The sequence below is a fragment of the Camelus ferus genome, chromosome 1 (genome assembly GCF_009834535.1).
Source record: "Camelus ferus isolate YT-003-E chromosome 1, BCGSAC_Cfer_1.0, whole genome shotgun sequence".
Taxonomy (NCBI): Eukaryota; Metazoa; Chordata; class Mammalia; order Artiodactyla; family Camelidae; genus Camelus; species Camelus ferus.
Genome location: NC_045696.1, coordinates 10,901,056 through 10,922,338, shown reverse-complemented (window position 1 = coordinate 10,922,338; position 21,283 = coordinate 10,901,056). Strand labels below are relative to the sequence as shown.

Here is a 21,283-nt window from a genome sequence, read left to right as displayed (position 1 = left end):
AAAGGTTACCCAAACATTTAAAATGGTGGATGTTTCTGCGTCTAGCCATGCAGAGTTAACAGGAACTAGATTTAGCCTTCAGTCGTAAACTAAAAATGGGATAAAATATTATGAAACATCTATTTTCAAACAATGGACCACTGGCAGTACAGGACTGTGACCCCTGAAAGAAGGGAATGAAATGAGGTGAGCTCCTGGTCAGGACTGCAGAGCAGGGAAAGGAATTGCAAGCAGGGGGCAGTCTTGCTGACTTGAGAAGAAACTGGAGTTCAGGGAGGCTGAGGCAGCTGGAAGCTCTGGGGCAGAGGAGGGAGCCACATGCACAAGGTGGAACGGCACAAGGCCTAGCAAAGAGCAATCACCAGGAGCTGTGAGTTGAATGGTTCCCAGACCTTACTTTTTTTTTCCCCCTGTTGCTTCCAGGGTTTCACCCTCAGCCTTCTTTTCATAATAGTTTACATACTGAGCCCAGCCCATCTCATTCATGCCCACAGCTCCATCCATATGTTGGTAACTTTCAAAACTGTATCTTAAACATGACCACTAACATGTATATAGACAATTCTAGTTTCCTCCCTTATGTAACAGGCAACAGGTCCTACTGATGCTACCTTTTAAATCCATCAGTTTATCTCATTCTCCTGATTTCCATCACCAGTGACTTAGTTCAGGGCCCCATTTCACATGGGCCTCATTGAGCTTTCCCATGAGGCTCTTACAGTTTCTGGGACCAAAGAACCAAATTCTTATTCACTCACATTCATATCTTAGTGTCATTACGTGTACTTTTAGTTGATTGAGAAAGACACTGCATATAAATCAGAAAGCAACAGACAGCTCTCCTGAAGAGGGACAGAGCATAAATGTGAATATCATAAGATTATACCCAGATATAATTTCTATCAATTATAGCTCCGTGACCTATCTCCCCTGAAAAATACTTTGCTCAAGCTTACATCTCCTAGCTTTGAGATTAAAATTACCCAGGCATCATGGTCTATTGCTTTCTAACAGTGACAGAAGCCACTCACCTCAAGAGGAGTCCAAGTGAGAAGCTGTAGCCTTATGAGGGGATTGAACAACTTTGGCAAACAAAGACCGATGTAAGCATCCTTGTAGGACATGTAGTATTTTGAACGCCATGCCTCAAACTGGGATTTAATACAATCGATTGAATAGAAACTCTCAAGGACATCCTCAAAAACCTTGCTGGACTCTTTTGAAATGCGATCTAAAAACAACAACAAAAACCCCCACAGAAAACCGTAACTTAATATGCAGTAGAAAAAACAGTTTTTTTTCAGTGCTTTCTTTGCAGCTTGCCTAACAATAAAATAGGCTTATTAACAAAGGAATAATTGTTAACTGAAACTGAAAGGATAACCAGAGGTAAGTTTAGGTTCCAAATGTCTGTCATGAAAACCACAATGCAGGCAGTCTTCGTTTTGTACAGTTTCAATATGTACCATCTTCTGTCAGCACAATTTAAATAATATCTGTCCCCAACATCTTGGTTCAAATTTCAGTTACCATGGTATAGTAACTGTGAGTAACTGCTTAAAGTACAAACTCTGTATCTAACTCTTCAGCTCACAAATCACTGTGTAAATAACAGATGTGTACCATGATCAGTGACCAATCATATCGCTTCTTTCAAAGTATGCTGGTGACTGCAGTAACTGACTTAGACAAGTATCAGCAATGGATGTTAGCATCTCTAAATGAAAGGTTATCTAATGCCTCATATGACTTCAGAAAGAGAACTCTTTATAATGGAGAGCTTTAGTCATGACAGCCTACTTCTCAAGATCCATCTTAATATCACCAATAGTGGGACGATCTAACATTTGCTCTCTGTATTATGCAATAAGAAACAGCATCTTTTATGAAGTATTCTCACCTAAAAAAGTTTAATCTGAATCTTATCAAGACTTCAGACCTAAATCCCAGTTTACAAGAAGTACAGTGAATGGAAGAACAAGTTAATACCATGAGGAAACAGACAAATCTAGAATGTAGGATTTTCTACAAGAAAATCTCTTCAGAAAGTTAATGTCTTAAACAAATACATACTAGGGGTGTATGTATGTGTAAGTATGTGTGATATTCATTAATTTTAGATAAAAAGATGTAACAACCAAATGCAAGGCAGGAATCTTGTATGGGTCCAGGTTTGGAAAAAACAGAATAACCACAAGAACAGTCCCAAGAGTTTTTGTGGGGCTGCTACTGAGGAAAATTAAATACAGACATGGTATTAAGAAATTTTAGTTAATTTTCTCAGGTGTGATAGTGGTGTTGCAATTAGGTAGAAAAGCATCCTTATTTTTAGGAGACACATGCTAAAGTGTTTAGAGGGAAGTGCTATGATGTTTTTAAGTCACTCTCAAATGGTTCAGCAAAACACACATATCCCTACATAGAGAGTTAAAGCAAACTTGGTTAAATGATGGTAAGAACTGTTGAATTTGGATGACAGGTATACAAGTTATCAGTGTGTCATTCTTTCCAATTTCCTATGTTTGGAAATACATGTAGAAATATACTATAAAAAAGGGGGGGGGGGATAAGCTTCTCCAACTAAGTTCCAAAGGGCCTGCACTTAATATAACTCCAAATAATTATAGCCATTGGTGGGAAATGAAGACTTTTCTTTGGAGATCCTTCTGAAAATGCCTGACATGTAGCAGCACTAACTATTCCTCTTGGTTGAATTATTCAGGACTCTCTAAACCAGGAATCTCCTTTAGGGCTGAGTGCCCTAACTTTCTAGACCATACAGGCTGCATGGGGCTGCCCCTGGGATCTGAAACATATTCTTGTCACTTTCAGAATTCTATGATGCTGAAGGCTAATACCATTTATGATGCAAGTACTAAAGAAACCCCACGACAAAGTGTTACCACTGATCTTGAGAACTCATCATGATATTCAATAATAAAAAAAATGGGTGCAAGTTTTTACAATTAAGCAAAAAGTGCCTGATTCTAAAGCAGAGGCCACAAAATTTCAAACTATTTCATGGTAAAAACCACAGCCAAGGAGAAACCCTACTCACAACGAATCTCATTTCCAAGTAAATGTCTAACCTTTTTCCAGATTGAAGTTTGTAATATCTGTAGAAGTTTCTTCATCATCACTGGACAGGCCTTCAAGGTGATCTGCCGTCTTACCAGTTTGCTCTCTGGCTTGTCTACGACGAGTCCTAAACAACAAATAACAAGCTCCCACACCAGACAAAAGGGGCTCCACCCTTCACAAGCAAACCAAAGGAAAGCATTGGTAGAACTACCTCCTGGCCTCCCGTTCTGCAATCCGACGCTTTGCGTGCTCCTGATACAGTGCCCGATCTCGTCCAAAGGAATCAAGATTTGGTGCCATCAGAGCCTTATCTGTAAAACAGTAACGGTTAAAATTAAAAGCCTTCCTTCAACAATCTTGAGGAAAGAGTTTGCACAGAATAAGCCATAATGACAGACTGCTTACGAATCTCAACAGCAGGGTTCTGCAGTATCTAGTAAACCAGACAGTTTTCTAGTTCAGAGCAAATCTCAATATTATTGTGTTCCCACAAAAAGGAGTAGAAAAATAAACAGAGAGCTCAACAACACTACACAAATGCAACTGGGCTTAATCACTGTTCTTATGTCTACTAAGAACAGAACTAGTTTATGCTATCATGATGACCAAATAAATTAAAAATCTGAATTACTTGTGCAAAGGGAAAAATAGTTAAGATTTTTTTTTAAGGATGAACTTAAGCACCACATGTTGAATGATATGAAATGACAGCAAAGAAACAAAGGTAGGAAGGATGAAAAAGCAGCTTTGTTGCAGGAGTTTAATAATTTATTCTAATTTTTCTTTGTAGAAATTAATTCTCTATTACTATTTTTAGAACAAGAGCAGAGTCAACATGTAGACTGAAAATCGTACCTAAATAGGAACAAATCGTGCTTTCTCAAACACTACTTTCAAAGCACAATGCTCTTATTTCTTTTTTTCCACATTTTCCATCTCTATTTTTTAATTTCCAGGGCAATTCTCTAGCTTTAGCTTTCAACCTTTCTATTTAAATTTCTATTTCAGTTACCACATTTTTTTAGTTTCCAAGAGATGGTTCTTAGTCTTAGAATATCTCTCTTCTACAGCACCCTCTATTTGCACTATGCACAGGATACCTTCTAGCATCTCCCTGAGGATATCAATTATGTTTTAAATTTTCTCCTGCCACCTGCAGTCTTTTTCCTCAGTCCTTTGGTTCTATTGCTTGTGTTGCTCTCTGATGATCATTAACTACCTCCTATGTAAGAATGAGATTGGAAATTCCATGGAATAGGTGGGAGTTGTCTAACTGAGGCATATCCATCACATCACTGGGTAGAAAGTCAACTTTTTGTTGGGGCCCCCAGATGTTAGTGTCTCAGGGTTTTTTCTCTGGACCCATTCTCTTTCTTCAGAGAAGAGTTCTCGAATCTCTCGCCTAGGGTAGAGGAGGAGTGGGGGAAACAACTGTCTGTGATACTTCCTCACTTCCTATATGGAGATATTCTTATATATGGGATAGTAACAGGAAGCAAAAAATCCAATGATGGGGGAATCACATGCAAAATGAAAGACAACAATTAAGGGCTTTGGCCTATTTTTTCCCTGATATCAAAGATGTGTCACCAATAGCAGCAACAGGAAAAATAAAAACAAAAATTAGCTCTTATCTACTTCAGTGTATCCTAACTAACCTAGATGCTACTACTTTTAAAAGTTGTCTTTTTCACTGAGTCTTTCATTCATATTTCAGAACAGCTTAAGATATTAGGAAGTGTGTTCCAGAGCTTACATTACACAAAAGATTAGTAAACGAGAAAGATGCCCCAGCTCTACCTCAACTGTGACTCCACTACACGCTACAGATGAATTAGCTAAGACATCCCAAACTACAGAAGTGATTCCTGCCTCTTTAAGCAGTAGCCTTCACTAAAGAAATATTTTAAAGAAAATTCACTATAGTAAATGCTTAAAATGTTACTATATTTTTTGTAAAACATATATTGAGGGAGATAAAAGAGTAGATGACTCAAGTGATAGCCTACTTCATTTTTGTAAGAACTGTATGCAATAACTGTGATAAGTTTACAAATCTAAACAGATGAATTTCAGGCTATGTTTTGTTTCTTCAAAAAAAGATCAGAAAAGGAATTGATACTTTAATATCCCCCACAATTTTCCTCAACTCTTTGGCAATTAATGAATACTCCCTCTAGGATAGTATTTTTCACTTTCTCATTACCTTTCATTTCTTTCCAACTCTCAATCTAATTAACATCCATCATTCAACTCTTACTTCAAATTCCATGTAAGTAAATAGCTCCAAATTATAAAGAACAGAATATAGGCAGGAAAAGGTATCTGATAAAATGCACAGCTCACACAACCTTAACTTAAAAGGAAATTACCTCCCGTCGTAGGTATAAAGATTACCTGAAATCTGCCCCAGAAATCTGGTTCTGTCTGGATCAAAGGTGATTTGGGAGGGATGCATTAGTCACTTAGATGCCCAACATGGCAACAATCCAATTCAAACATGTGTGGCAAAAACAAAAGGTCAAAGCCACTCATATGGCTTATATCTGAGCCTGACTCATCTCTGATTATCGTATTTCCACCTCTGTATGCTGTTCCAAAACCCATCGGCACAAAGAATGTTTTCTTAGGGATCCAATGTCTCTCTAATCTAGAGGACATGCTATATGGCAAAGTATTCTTTTCAGAAAGAATAGTAACTTAGGGCCCTTTGCACCTGAAACACCTAGGGTGGCTGTTTAACATGCAGATTACTGGACACTACCCAAGACCTGGGGACAGCACCAAGAAATCTGCATTTTAAACCAATATCATGGGTAATTTCAATGCATACTTCCATTTAATAACTGTTGACATAGGGACCAAAGAGATGACAAAAGAAGCCACAAGAAATTCAATGAAGGAAAATTCCCAAGCATCCAAGAATACAGAGGGCAATGAAAAAATAGAATTAAAAGGTTTAAAATGTCTGATGTTTAAAGAATTTCAGCTAAACTATTTAATAAGAGGTTTCTAATTAATTTTGGTTTTCAATTAACACATGTAATGAAAGGAATATAAATTCAATTTCCAAATTTTTACATTAAAATTTTAAGAAGTGTAGGAATCAACTGATCTACTAAAAAACCCAGTATATAAGGCAAATTGGAAAATATTAAAAAAAATGTAAATACAAAAAATTTTGCTTTATCCAAGGGGTGAAACTCAAAACTCCCCTAATCTTGGAGTTATATCGTTTGTTATATAAAACTCCCCCCTCCTATCCAAAAATTCTCAATTCCTAATTAAAAAATCTTTGCTATGATCAACAATAGCATTTGTATCAGTGTTATAAACAAGATAAAAATGGGGGCAAAAATCAATTAAGAGTCAAATAAACAGTGGTTTTAAGATAAAATACTGACAATGTCTTTTCTATACTCAAAAGAATGAAAAAATATACCCAAAGAAGAGTAAGACTGATAGAATACTAGTGCATGATTTGAGCTCCTTTGCGAGCTATTTTTCTCAAACACAATCTAAGCACATGCTATTATAATTTTTAGATCTACCTGACACAAGAACAAGGAAATTCATTTCCTTAAAAAAAAAAAATGCTCTGAGATGTCTAATTTTCAATTAGGATGCACTAAGTAAACAAGGTTGTTTAATGAATAATAAAAACCTTCAAGATGGACTGACTTGAATGGCTTGAAAACTCCGAAGATTCATCTTTAATATCATCTTGTCGTCTTTGGACAAGGCGGGAAGCTCGCTGTTTGTACAGCTGATGTATTGCTGATTCAAGTTCATTAATCAGTGGCACCTGTAAAAATACAACACACTCCGTAACACCAAACTCCCAGCTGCTTATTTATCTGAGGGTTCCATATTATTTCCGGATTTCTGAAAAAGTACCCTCTGGACAGAATAACCATGAATCCCTAATGGGACACAAATAGCAATTCAGTTTTAGGATGTTTGGGAAACACCACTTCTTCTTTTAATCCATATATAGAGCTATAATGTCCAGTGCCTAGTTATTGGAGCAAAAGTTTGGTTAGGAAACTTAACACTTTAACAGTAGTAAAGAGAGCAAGTAAAGAAATGTCAGAAATTTTAGTGCTTTTCTTCTAAAATAAAGTATTTGGAAGAACTTTTTGAAAGTCTATTTTTAATTTTCTAGCAACATGATCTGCCTTGCAATTTTTATAGTTTAAAATGAACCATTATTGCAGTGTGGCACCAAAAAACATGAAATGGCTCTGAGTAGACAAGAACAGGAGTGTGCTAAATGCCCAATTTTGAACACTTAAATTGCTCTGCCATTCATGTGTACCAAGTACCTTATAGCAATAGTTACACTATTTTGCAGCTGTATTGTACATTTTAAATGTGAACTGCATTCATTTACATTAATAAGGTAAATAAAATTTCTAACTATCACTAACCTATCTAAAATCAATCTATTTCAAACTCAGAAAGTTCTTCTCTTCTTATCAAATGTTTAAATTTTTCCATATTCGTAATAAAATCCTTTGCATGAATTGTCAGTTTACAAAGTCAACAAATTTTTCCAGGTTATTATCCACAGCTAAGCATTCACTTGGTTCATATGGAATACATAAGCTTATAGAACGAAACCTAACTTAAAAAGAAGAAACCAGAAAACTTTCTCTTTATAAATACCTCATGTTATAACCAAATGCTATGAAACTTTCACAAAACACTAACAACCACTACACATACCTGAGGAAACCAGAAATTCTAGTTTCCTGATGGTTAGTACAAATGGAAAACACATTATTTAGAGTTTGGGAAACACTGGCACCAAGTGTTATAGCAGCTTCCTGAACTGAACAGACTGCAAATGGAAATAAAAAAAGGCAGGTGGAGTATAAAGATGTCTGTAATAAAAGCAATTTCATACACTTGCATAATTCCATTGCAAAAGCAGCAAATGTTCAGAGAGGTCAAACTGATGGAGTTGTTTTATTCTTTAATATGCCACACCATGAGGAACAATGTCCCCAAATTTGCATTGATTATCTTGATATTAGCTGAGCCCAGAGACTCTAAAATTTACTATCATTGATTTTTAAAGTAATTACTTCCACATTATTGTGACTTACACTTTCCCACCCCCTCATTTTTTCAAACCACGCAGTACTAAAGACAAGTGTACCCATGGACCTACGATGCATTCTTTTAGTCCTGGAGATTGTTAACACTCCTCAGCTGTAAGAACTACATGCCTGAGACTGCATCAGACAGAACTTCATTATTCAATTTATAGTTACAATTCTGATACTGTAATTTTTTTTATTTATGTACTTGAAATACTTTTTAACAAAGCCCAGAGGAAATTTTACTGAGAATAAGAGCCCTAAAATACATTTCCAGCTCTCATTCATGTCTCTTAACAATACAATTTATCCCAATTGCACCATGACAATTTCTTTACCCTCTCCAAACTCAAAACTGTTATTAACTATTATTATTTCAGGAACAAATTTAAGGCAAAGAACACAAGGAAGATGACTACAGGAAAATAAAACAACAGAAAGTTAAAATGACCTGCAACATAATTAAAAATCTAAGTTCAAAACCACTTAAATTTCTGTAAGTGGAAAAGGCAAAAAGAATATTTATCTTTCTATGGCCTTACCCTGAAACAACACTTTTTATTGTATAACTGAAATGAATATTCAAATCTATCCAATTATTCCTAAATATTTCCAAAATGACAATTTATGACAATAGTACCTCAGGAGTGGTCTCTAATAAAACCAAATACAGAAGAAAATGTCAAAACGAATTAACACATCTTTAAAAGAGGGGTTTATCTACCTCTTTTATTAATAGAGTAGTCACTATATAATAGATAAGGTTTAAGAACTGCTCCAAACATTTATCTAAATAACTCTAAGCAAACATATGAACACAATCTAAGGAACAGGGTAATCAAGGAGAGAGAAAGTGTACTACTGTTTTTAAAATAATAAGCAGTTGAAAACTATAGGAACTAGATGGACCTAGTACCTAGACTAGTACCTAGTCTCTTTCACTGAAACATGGTATACTCTGTGATCATATTATTGCCAGTATTTTTTAAGAGTTCAGTTTGCAATTACAAGTGTATGAGTTTACTCAAGTAAGTTCCAAAGCAAAGACCAAGGTACTTCAAGAAAAAGCTCCACAGAGACAAACTTCACTTACAAAGTATGGTTTAAAACGAAGATCCTTTCTCTGGTCACAGAAGATTTTTAGACCAGCCCCCACCACCATGCCCGCTGGGCTCAAAAGGGCTTTATCCAAAGAACACCAACCACCAGCTCTGATCCTTCTGTCCGCTTCCCATTTTGACTCTAGCCCCTCTGTAAAGAGTCTAGCCCATGTTTCTTTCTCACCCCTGTACTTGTCACCCTAAGCCGCAGATCTGCCACAAGGGATACTGTAGCTCAGAATGTAGCTGCTTTTCCAGAAATTAAGTGTTAAGCACAAAACCATGAACCCTTCAGAGAAGACTTGGTGAATGTCGTCTCAGCCTGGATCTGACTACAGACAGGTTGGAACCATTAAGACCCATTAGGAAGATAGTCTGCCATTGTTCTTTAGCCAGCCTTTGCCCTTAGGGTATACTGAATTAACCCAACAGAGATAGTAAGAGTTAAAATACTCATTTAAACATACTATATGCTTACAGATTCTATGCTAATTCACATAGCCAAGAATAAGAGAAAATGTGCCTCCGAAACCTGTTATCTCTTGCAAGTATAGAGATGGGATATTCAAAAGCACCATATTTTAATTTTTTTTTTAAAGAAAAGGCTAGAAAGTTCACAAGTGCCTACAAACCAATGCATCAAACAATACATTTATCTTAAAAGAAAAATCAATTAAAAGGTTGTCTGAGAAAAGGATTCTGTGTGCAGCTAATTTTTAAAATGCAAACAAATGGTACAACAGAATGCAAATAATTGTGCCAACTATCATACTAAAAAAAAATGAACTTAAGGAGAAATAAGACCTTAAAAGAAATTATGGCCAGTGAATGGTTTCTGAAATGGATAAAGCAGAGGCTTATTCAGATGAAAACTATCAGCAGCAATGGCAATCAATTTTATCTAGGATAAAAAATAAAAACTAACAAAATTTTGCAACTTTATGCACATTTGGAATTACTTGTAGAAAAAGTTTAAAGATAAGTTTGGATCTGACCACAAAAAAGAAAATTCTACCAGATGAGTCTCTTATAGTCTAATATTCAAGGCCAGACCAATTATCTGCCATTACATTAAGACAGGACTTGCCAAAATCTTATTTAAATATGCTTTGAATTATCTTTTTGTTTTCAACAAAGGTACTAGATTAGCCCCTAGGATAGAATGTCGCTAATGAAGTGAAGAAAATGAGGCATGACTTTTCATCTCTTTTAAAAGGCTGAATTCAGTGGGTATTTTCTGAGAAATATAGAAATGATCTCTACAAGGCTGTATAGACTTCCCTAATTTTGCCTTATTCAAAGAGATTAATATTTTTGCATTCTTACCTTTTCACTGAAACACTCAAGCAAGTCTTGGACATACCCTCGCATTTCTTGCAAAAATTTATACCGTTCACCAATACCCCCAGAAGACCCTTCTAATCTTTCAATAGCCCTGGTGGAGTCCACTCGGCTTTGCAGATGTTTCTCATGCTGCTGTCGATTTGTTTTGTGCAGCTCTTTCATGGAGTCCAACCTTAAGAACAGAAAAGGATAAATATAACACATTTACATCCAAAAGTCTATGCTGTCAGGACTCTTGCAAAATTACAATAATGCACTTAGATCCACTATTAGAATACAAAAATGCATGGAGTGGATCTTTTCATTTGTACTGCTTTTTTCTCCAAAAGTGGCAGTTTATACACTTCATATAAAGTTATTTGGTGGGCTAACCAAAAATCTCACTGTTTTGCTTTTCCCCCCATATCTTGACTACACTTTTTCAGAGTCCAAGAGGTGCAAACTCAGAACTGTCTTCAACAAGACCATGGAGTGGCATTTTTAAAAACTTTTCGAGGCTTCCACAGAAGTAATCCAAGAAGGTAGCAGAACCAAGTATGAAGTCATCTTCTGTTTAGCTTTTGAAGGTGGGCCAGTGAATCTTCTTTGCCGATATTCTGCATCTGCTGCTACCCCAGACTACATGTTGCCTGAGGGAACAGAAAGCTAGGACAGGTCTTTAAGAAGTTGATCTGCCCTACCTGTCTTTAAGCTGTTTCTTTACCAAATCAATAGTAACGGGAGTCATCTCATTACTGGGAGTTTTGAAAGGGACTGTATTATCTGTTTTTTGAGATTTGGCATCCGATGATCCATAGGCCGTATAACTATAAGGAATGCCATAGGATGAACCATAAGGCATTGTCTGGTAAGTGTTCTGGTAGTACATATTCACTTCAGTGGGCTGACTTGCTTGAACCTAGAAAAGAAATGGGATAGAAATGAAAACTAGTAGTAAAACTATGAAAAGAATAATCTCATGCTTTTGGGGTTAAAAAAAAAGCAAAAATTACACCTATTTTCTAAACAGTATAAAATAAATAATCACAGAGCTCCTTAAAATCAAATAAAAGTAGGGATAGATGAAAGTTCTAAGTCTTATGGGATTACTGGATTCATTTCTAATAATTTTCAGAAAAACAGTATCAAAGAAGTTTAGAGTTAGAAGGGACATTAAATTATGTCAAAACACTAGTAATAAAAATAGCTTACATTTATGCAACATTTCCATTGCACTATTTACTTCTATAAAACAAATTGTTGTAACTATTTAGGAAGATATTTTTCATCTACAGTGAGTTATTGCATTACTGAGAAATACATCTTCTACAAAATAATTTTTAAAGTCAGAAAATAAACAAGCTATATGAGAAAGAAACATTCAATACAGTGGTCCTCATACTTGAGTGAGCATCAGAATCACCCAGAGGGCTTATTAAACAGATGGTGGGGCCCACCCCCAGAGCTTCTCATTCAGTAGATCTCACTCAGGAGGGTGAGAGAATTTCCATTTTTAACAAGCTTCCAGATGATGCTGATGCTGTGGTTGAAAGACCACTTTGATAAATATTTAACTAAGAATCTAGAAATTCTTTCACCATTTTGACTGTAAAAATCAAAATATAATAGTTTCTTCTAATAGCTTAGTCAATTCAATATACAATGTTTTTACTTCAACAAAATACAACAAAAAATTTTAAAATTAATTTCTTAATTTTTGAAGTTTAATTCTTTCATCTTACCTGAGGGATATTAATTCCTTTTCTTATCTGCTCCTGTTCCCATCGGCTGAGCTCTTCATCTTGTTCTCCAGTTACTAAAGCATCATCATCACTCCCCTCAATACCTACAGCCATAAGCAGCAAAGAAACGTAAATTACTCCAGAAAAGCAGTGACGGAAGGGATACTATTTTACATTTATTAATATAAAAACTAAGCAAAACTGTTGGTATTAACTCAATCTTACGAAAATTAAATGTCTATTATGATCTCCATCTCATCTGATACTGACTTTGCTTGTCTTATACACAGTATCCCTTAAGCAGAAGGCAGCATCAATGTAACAGTTAAAACCTTAGATAGGTTTCCTTACCTCTGTGAGCTTGACATGAATTCAACAAAGGGAAGAACGAAACCTAACGCCTCCTAAGAATGTTGAGCCAGTTATATCTCTACGTATCTCAGGTGCTTAGCATAATACTGGTCACACTGTACTCAATAAACAATAGCTATCAAAACCATGCTCTACTTTTCAAAAAATCCCAGTGAGACACTTGTACCCAAGCAAGAACAGTTCTATAACATTAAATGTAGTTAAATAAATACGGGTACTTTTTATTTGACTTTAATATCAAATCATATTTAGTAGCATTGTAACAGGCTTATTGTCCCATTAAATCAAGTTACCTATTTCCTCTGCAATTTTTTGTCTTTGTGACTTTTCCTTCACAGAAAAAACTATACGGCGTTTCTCATCATCATCTTCATCATCGCTGGCATCATTCTCATCTTCTCTAACAAGGCGGCCTTTCCCAGGCTCACTATCATGAGGAGTGAAATCCCCCAACTCCCGGGCCATCTGACGCTTTTTCCTTGCAGCATGTATAAAAGCTGCATCTGGAATTTCTCCTGGAAATAGTTGGTAAGGATTATAAACTATAAAGTATTAGGGCACATGTTTCTATTTTCTTAAAAATATAAAAGATAAAAGAATTTCACCAAGATAGCCTTGCATAGTGATGTTCTAATGTTAGTTGCTGGCACCCCCTTCCCAAATTGTGCTGTGCAATCCAACTGATTTATTTTTAATTTAGTTTAAATGGAAACTAAAAGTCACTAAGGAGACTAAAAAGTACACATAATGGCAATATGTATGGGAAGGGAGAGAAGGGAAAATATACTAAAGCAGTTTATTTTAATAGTAATTTTTTTTCATTTTTTTAAAAATAAGCAAAAGTAATAAAATCATTACTAAACTAGGAAACAGATAAAAACAAGGTACCCACAATTTTTTACAACGCTAAAATACACCATTAGATTTCAAATATATTTCTCTTGCAAATAGTTTTCCGTTCACCTGTAAGCACACTGAATATATAATTTTCATCAATTTTTCTTCATATTAAAATAAGCTTTTTTCCAAGTTGCTAAGTACAAATTTTAATTGCTTAACAACACTCACTCCGTAGACAAAGTATAATCTACCACATAACCAAACTGACATTTTTACCTACAGTAAAAATTAATGTCTTGCTACTTTTCTAATTGTTATTTAAATAGCTATGTAGTATCCCACCATGTAAATGCACCTTAACTGACTAATCCATTCCTCTTCTGCTAGACATTTTATCTAAATGCTGCTCATTACAAATAATGTTGCAATAAAAACATTATTTCCTTGGGATAAATTTCTAGCTATGGAATTACAGTACAGGGTCAAAGCGTAAGAGTATCTGAAATCTACTTATTCGTATTGTCAAACGGTTTCCCATAAGGACTGTACCGATTAAAATGCTGCTAGATGTATGTACAGTATTTTCTCAACTTTACCAACACAGGGGGAGCGCTTCTAAATTTTATAAACATTAATGAGTTAAATGGAAATTCTTCATAATTTAAATTTGGCTACCAAGCACTTATTCAAAAGCTGATCAGCCAGTGAATAGGTCTGCAAACTATTTCCATAAAATAGTTTAAAAAAAAAAAGTGTGAACATAAAATAGCTAGTTTTGCCTTTAGCGACAGTTCTAAAAAAGTTAAAAATCTTCATCTGAAATTCATAAAAAAAGACTTTAATACCATTTATCTATTTACTTGAAGACTGATATTTGCTTTGATAACTGCTTGTCTCAGGATGAACTGGAAAGTTGGGAAGTTTCTAGTTCTCTTACTTTCTGTATTTGCAAAAGGAAACAAACATCTTGGCTTCTAACAGGGATGTCATAAGAAATACCACTTAGCTAACCCCTTCCTTAACAACCATCTTTACAGATGGCTCATTCCTGAGGGCTTACTTCAGTTGTGAGAAGTATTTGCGAGCACACACCTGGACGGAGAACGTTCAAAGAAGATAAAGCATTTGAAAAGGCTCCGCCAGCTTTTGGCTTTTCTTCCTCCTTCTCGCTTTCCATATCCATTTCATCTTCCCCATGTACACTGATGATAATTCCATCTTCTTGATTGGTGTCCTTAACATGACCTGTTTTGTCCAAAGGTGGTTCGTCTACATTTTTGAAAAAAGTAATTAAAATATATTTAAAACAAAATCCACAGATTAAGGAGATACTCTTTCTCCTATTATGGGCTTGATTCATTAAAGCCTGAATTACTTTAATTGTTTATAAAAAAATTCAAATTACTGATGTGTGAAAATGAAATACCATAATAGACACAATTGAGAGGTAAAAATAACAGGGGAAACGGATGCACGAGGCCCTGCTCAACCCCTAGCTCTAGTTAATTTTATCAAAATGTTACTAGTTTATCAAAACTAACCGTTCCTTCCTCTAAATTCCCATAGGTAACTGTCTGTACCTCTTGGAAGCATTATTTCACTTTATGTCATTAATTCATTAAACTCTTAAGCCCATTCAAGGCAGCTTTCTATCAAGAATGAAGATTAAAGACCAGATAAACCTCTCTGTAGTGAACACTTACAGGTTATCTTCTAAGTTCACAACCATTTGTCACCTATCACCTTAAGGGGTGAGACCCAAACATCACAGTTACACTGTACAAAACTCTGACTCCACTGCATGACCAAAGAGCGGATTGTGTTATGTTTTAATTTGTGACTGAACCTAATCTTTCTGGGAATCTGGAACTGGGACACAGAAACAAGTCAGAGACCAGGTGGTACTAAAAATCACATGCAAACTAGGAAGGGAGCTGTGGAGTAGCCCTACGGACAGAGAAGAGAACTAATTCTCAGGACGTTCCTGAAACCAGTTTCAAGACTGCTTTCCTGCCACAGGGTTCCGGGAGGCACCACTTGGTTTTACTTTACACCAAGTGGTTTACTTTATTTGTAATTAAACAGTCCTATTACTACCTTCCAACCCAGGCAAAAGTCAGAAAGTGTTTTCCACCTTGAAGCACTGAACCTAACAATGTACACAACAGGCAGAGTGAATATAATGAAACAGTAAAACAAAAGTTCATTCTAAATATGAAAGGTGTACTTCTGTTGTGTCCCTAGAATGTTTCCTTCCCAAAAACTGCTTCAAAAATTCTCAATTCTTCTCAAACCATATTCTACTTCCCTAAAGAATTCCAGGGATAATTACCACCACCACCACCCCTCCTTAACTTTGCTGATAAGATTTAGATCACTGTTTTAGGCTCTCTCACTTTATCAGACATATAAAGACAGATGGTGTCAAGAACTACCCATTTCCTTCTGCTCTAAATCTAACTAAATCAATGGCTTTTAATAGACAAAACAGAACTTCGAAAGTTTTACAAGATCAGATATTCCCGGATAATGATTTCTGCAGTCTTAAAAGACTCACTATCTCAACAAGTTCCCAAGTATTTGCTTGTGATTGAGCATACACAAGTCTAAAATACGGTGACAGCTGAAATTTTTGTTAGTTGTCAGGCATTTTCCTTCCAGACATCTTTATATGAAAGAGATGCTAAATAACCTTTTTCTAGGCTACTCTTGTGCCTCAATTTCTTTGACTACTATTTTAGCAAACTTGCTCTCACAAATATTCTCTTTACTTTGAATTTGGTCAGGCCCTCCCTATCCTCTCTTCTGTCTACAGACACAGGCTTCTCTTTACCAACAGAACTTCTACTTGATTCCAGTTGTCTCTCTAGCTATTATCCTCTACTTCTCTCTCTGCCCAGCTTCCCAAAGCAGCAGTGTGGACCTGCTCCCTACGACTTTCTCACCAATCTGCACACCTGAACACTGGCAAATGGCCTTTGATTTCTCCCATTCCACGCTCACCAGTTAACTCAAAAGCTGCACCCACAGCTAATTCACACAGTATCACTGAGCAATTTAGCAAAGATGTTCCTTCCTCCCAACAGGCGCACAGCCTGGCTAGTAAACTAGCCTCTTTTGCCAGATGCCCTCCTTCAGAAAAAAATGTAGCAACCCTGGCAATAGCCCTTCCTCAGCCTTAACTTGTCCTGACCTTTCCGGTACTATTTCATATAACTGACAATCACCACCCTGAAACTTTCCTATCTTTTCTCCTTTGGACTTTATGATTCTTTCCTCTCTTCAGCAAATCCTTTTCTCTATGTAACACTTATTATAGGCAGAAGTCTTTGGTTCAAAGGAATTTTTCTTTTATGCTATTCCTTTATCAATTTCATTTACTTTTGGTTTTAATTATCACCTCAATGTACCTAAATCTACATCTCCAACTATTCACTGGCTCAAATCAAGCCAGTGATTCAACTTGAACTCAAATTCAAGTTTAAAAGTGAACTCACCACTGTAGGAATATCACAAAATAGGTTTTCCAAGTTGATACTCCCCTAGTTTTCAAATCAATGCACCTCTGCCTATCTCAGGAAGGTTGGGGTAGGAAGAGTTCAGGACTGTGAGTTGATTAATGAAAGAGCTCCAGAGAACCAACGCTTCAGGGATGACAACTTATAATACAGAGGCTCTACCTTTGGGGAGGACATTAACTGAGTTATCTGGTGAGTGGAAAATCGGTTTTATGAAAGCAGAAGACAGAGAAGGTCACAGAAGGTGGCCTCATAAACCTCTTATTTGCTTTAATTTCTAAACTCAACACTGAATGATCCTTTCTCGGTTCTCACTTTTCCTGATCTTTCTTATATGATTTCATCATACACAGCTGCTTCTCAAATGGTTTGGAAAAACTGAAGCAGCTTCCCAGACTCCAAAATAATCAGTTCCCCTAAAAATACTCCTCCTCCCACCTGCATTCCCTATTTCTGTATGTAATATATAATTATTCACTCAGTCACCTGGCACAAAAGCTCAAATTTGACTATTTCTTTTCAATCCAATAGCTAAAGCACTCAAGTCGACCAATCCTTCCCTTGGAATACTTCTCAAATAATCCCTTTTTTTTCCATTTCTCTTCCCACACCCATAATAAACATTTTTAACTCATCCACGATTTCCAACTGAGTCAGGAAAAGCCTCAGTCTTGCTCAACTGAGACCTTTTTAAACCCACTATTAATGGATCAAAGCTGGCCCTTGCATTTAACCTGCTTTACGCCTCCAGTCTCTCCTTGTGCCAATCCATGCTGCATGCTAATACCAGGTTAAGGTTTCAAAAGGCATTTGTCATGTCACCATCTCAGCAGGTCACTGAATACAGCCAACTCTAAACCCCTTACTACATACTAAACATCCTTCACAATCTGTCAACAACGTACCTTTCACCCTAAACCTCTGCTTCCTCCACAAATCATCTATTTTGGCCACCAGGTGTACTTACTCCTTTCCAAAGCAGCCTAAGTCACTTTAATCTTAGGTAATATCCCCATACACTCCCTAGTTTTTGGAATTCAAATTATCAAAGATCCAGCTTCAAATTCTACTTTATCTATAAGACATTCCTTGACCCACCTCTTTAAAAAGAAAGTGGTTAACCTTTAAGTCACTCATTGGACATTTTGCCGAACACTGGGGTCCAGTTATACATTTAAGTGATGCTGTCTCCAAAATTAGATTGTAAATTTGAGATATAATGATACACTTTTTCACATTAAGCCTGTAGTGGAAAACCTAGGAAACAATAATTTTACCTTGAATTACATTAAAGAAAGATTTCCCTAAAGCATTTGCATGAGAGTAACTAAGACCACAGCATATTATAATGAAACGACTTTCCTAAGGACAAATAACTGCTTAAAAATTTTAACTGAGGTTGTGAGAGGAAGCAAGAGATATCTATACAATGTAGGCAAGCACCATCCACTGAGGAGTCTTCATCTGCGTATCTGACAAGGCTGCTGAATGGGAGTATTATCAACATTAGACCTAGGACATTCCTAAAAATTCCCTAAGAATTAAACCAACTGTGTAAGTAACACCAAAGAAACTGAAAACTTGTCTCAGCAAAGTACTTTTACAGGAATTTGCACAGTACTACTTCAAATAGGAATAAACCTGAGTCTCAGGTTTAAGTGGGAAACCTCCTTTCTCTGTCCAACAGGAATCTGAACACAAGTGAAAAAAAAAAAAAAACCAGGAGAAGATTTAGTCATTGTAGCAGAAACATTCCAGTGGCAATGGTTCAATCTTTTGAAAAAAACGCACTTACAATGCAATTGTGTTAAATAAAAGAACTCAATCATCACTCAACTTTGAGTCTTGACAAAGACAAAGTCAAATGAACAAGTTCACAATATATACCAAACCCATTCAATTTCTATGAGAGAGTTTCATTTTGTCATTTCAAAAGAATTTTATTAGTTTGACTTACTGTCAGCTGATGAGTTGAGTTCTGTCTTAATCTTCGATTTTTCAAGATCTTCTTTATATTCTTTCTTAAGCAATTTTACTATCTTTTTGCTATAACTTGATTTCTTCACTTTGAAAACTTCTTCATTTTCTTAAAAAAAGAAATTAAATGAAGTCTGTAGCAACCATTTTCAGACACTATCTTCCATTTTAACTTTAAAATTTAAAAAGTGTACATACTCATAGTCCAAATCACTACATAATATGAAGTTATTTCAAATCTGTCATAGGCTCTCAAAAACTGAGTCAACTTCTTAATTTGCAATAATGTCAAGTTGAGACTTTTAAAAAGGTGTAACACATGTAACTGAACAAAATTTTCCTGTCTCTTACTGTCTCCTTAAATCATATATTTCAGGAGGAAAAAAAATTATTGAAAAAGCACCTAGTCATCAAATTCTTAAGGAATATGAAACAAAATATCCAAAATCAAAAGGTGCCAGTTAACAGAGCTGTCAAGTCTGAGTAACTCTCTTTGATTATAAAGTGACATGTTGTTATTTCAAAGACTAAATGAGGACTAATCACTTTTCAAAAGTAAATTTTAATGACGTATCCATCAACTTCGATTCAAAAAATTTTAAATCAAACACACTTTACCAAACTGCCCCTATATCCTCAAAAACAAAAATGTGGCTGTACTCCTCTCAAACTTGAAATAAAAAATAACAGAAAGGCCAAAGAGAAACTCCCTATTACTGGAAACAGGAAAGTATCATGCATCAAGACGCAAGAGTGGTTTCCAAAAAATTTTAATTTCTTTTTGCGTAAAGTGGACTTAATTGAATTATATAAAAACACACTGAGCACTTCTAGAAATAAAATGGTTTAAGGCTCATTTATGATCAGAAACCTAAATCCACTGCAGCCTGGCCCCTCACACCGGATTGGACAAATTGCTTTCAATTACCATTACACCTCTTCATTGTCCAAATGTCAATGCAAGGAAAGCCACATATTTGCAGCTCTATTCACTTTTCGGGGAAACTGAGGCTCAGCCATCGCAGGGGACTGGCCCAAGGTCAACCAGAACCAGAACTTCAACTCCAGGCTTCTGTTCCCAGACTTAGTACTACTCTTCACAAACCCGGCCTTCTTGATCAAGAATGTCTGACCAAGACCAGGATGCCAAGAGGCGTGGGCACTGTGACCTGCACAGGGCTCAAGGAACGTGCCAAGAGCAGTCAGGACACTCAAGTTCTCCCTAAAACACACCCGCCAGGAAAGAGATAGGGCAGGGGACACTGAATTTCCACTTGAAAAACCCAGAATGACTGATCTGAGACCGGGCCCCTCAGAATAAGAAATGCACGGGAGGACGGTGAAGAGGAGGCGGTAGTTAAGAAAAGGCTGGTGGCGGCGCGGGAACGCGTTCCCTGCCGGAGCAGAAGGCCGGAGGCGGGGAAAACTATGCAGCAAGTCGGGCGGGAAGGGGATCGGTTCCCGGGGGCTGAGGCTGGGAGTGCAGGGAATGTGGGCACCCGAGGTGGGTCCAAGCGCCGCAGTTACCTTCGTCCTCGTCCTGGAAGCTGAGCAGGCTGGCCCGGGGCACCTCTTTGTTCTCTCGCTGTCTCTTGCGCGGCTTCAGCCCGTTGCCAGGCTCTGCGCCGCCCGGGAAACAGCCCCCAGCCTCAATCCCGGGGCCCGGGGTCAGCGCGGAAGGCGGTGGCAGCCCCGGGCCCAGCAGCGACTCCCCCCCGGGGGCCCTGTCGCCGCCGCCGGGGCCCGGCTCTTCGCCAGTGCCCGGTGGCGGCAACAACGGCGGCGGCTCCTGCTCCTCGTCACGCTCTCGCTCCTCCTCCTCCGAGTCATTCCGCTTGCGCACGTTCACTCGCCGGGCCTTTCGGAACATTCCTGTGGCCCGAACGGAGGTCTCACACCCGATCCTACACCGCGGCTCCGGCAACACCGAGCTCGCGACGGCGCACGCGCGCTCTCCGGAGCTCCAGCCGGGTCCGGTCTTCCCTCCAGCTACCGCGCTCCACTGAGTGCGCATGCGCTCCCGCTCTCACTACTTGGAGAGATCTCCGCGCCTCTCGCGAGAGTGTCAGCTTTTTGCACCGTCCTCTGCCGGCGTGGAAGACTATTGGCACGAAACTCTGTGACTCCAATGCTATCTGACAGGTCACAAAGAGGATCATAGAGATGAGAGGAAAGAGTAAACCCTGCCGTTCCTCAGCCCAGGGTGCTGCAGTGCGTCTTCCGCG

General features: G+C 37.4%; 1 protein-coding gene across 2 annotated transcripts in view; it reads right to left on the bottom strand.

The window, feature by feature from the left end:
* PAXBP1 (PAX3 and PAX7 binding protein 1) overlaps positions 1-21,074 on the bottom strand; it is a 31,534-nt gene extending 10,460 nt beyond the window's left edge. Inside the window, exons 1-11 of one of the 2 annotated variants that reach the window (XM_032474912.1) lie at positions 20,586-21,074; positions 19,039-19,167; positions 14,656-14,832; positions 13,017-13,238; positions 12,352-12,455; positions 11,311-11,528; positions 10,613-10,802; positions 6,763-6,886; positions 3,293-3,392; positions 3,090-3,205; positions 1,032-1,231 (exon numbers count right to left, since the gene is read on the bottom strand). In XM_032474912.1, the coding sequence (XP_032330803.1) occupies positions 1,032-1,231; positions 3,090-3,205; positions 3,293-3,392; positions 6,763-6,886; positions 10,613-10,802; positions 11,311-11,528; positions 12,352-12,455; positions 13,017-13,238; positions 14,656-14,832; positions 19,039-19,167; positions 20,586-21,072 (2,067 nt within the window). In that variant the 5' untranslated portion in view covers positions 21,073-21,074. The remainder of the gene's footprint in view (positions 1-1,031; positions 1,232-3,089; positions 3,206-3,292; positions 3,393-6,762; positions 6,887-10,612; positions 10,803-11,310; positions 11,529-12,351; positions 12,456-13,016; positions 13,239-14,655; positions 14,833-19,038; positions 19,168-20,585) is intronic. The other variant, XM_032474842.1, reaches the window with a different exon arrangement.
* Positions 21,075-21,283: the final 209 nt, after the last annotated feature.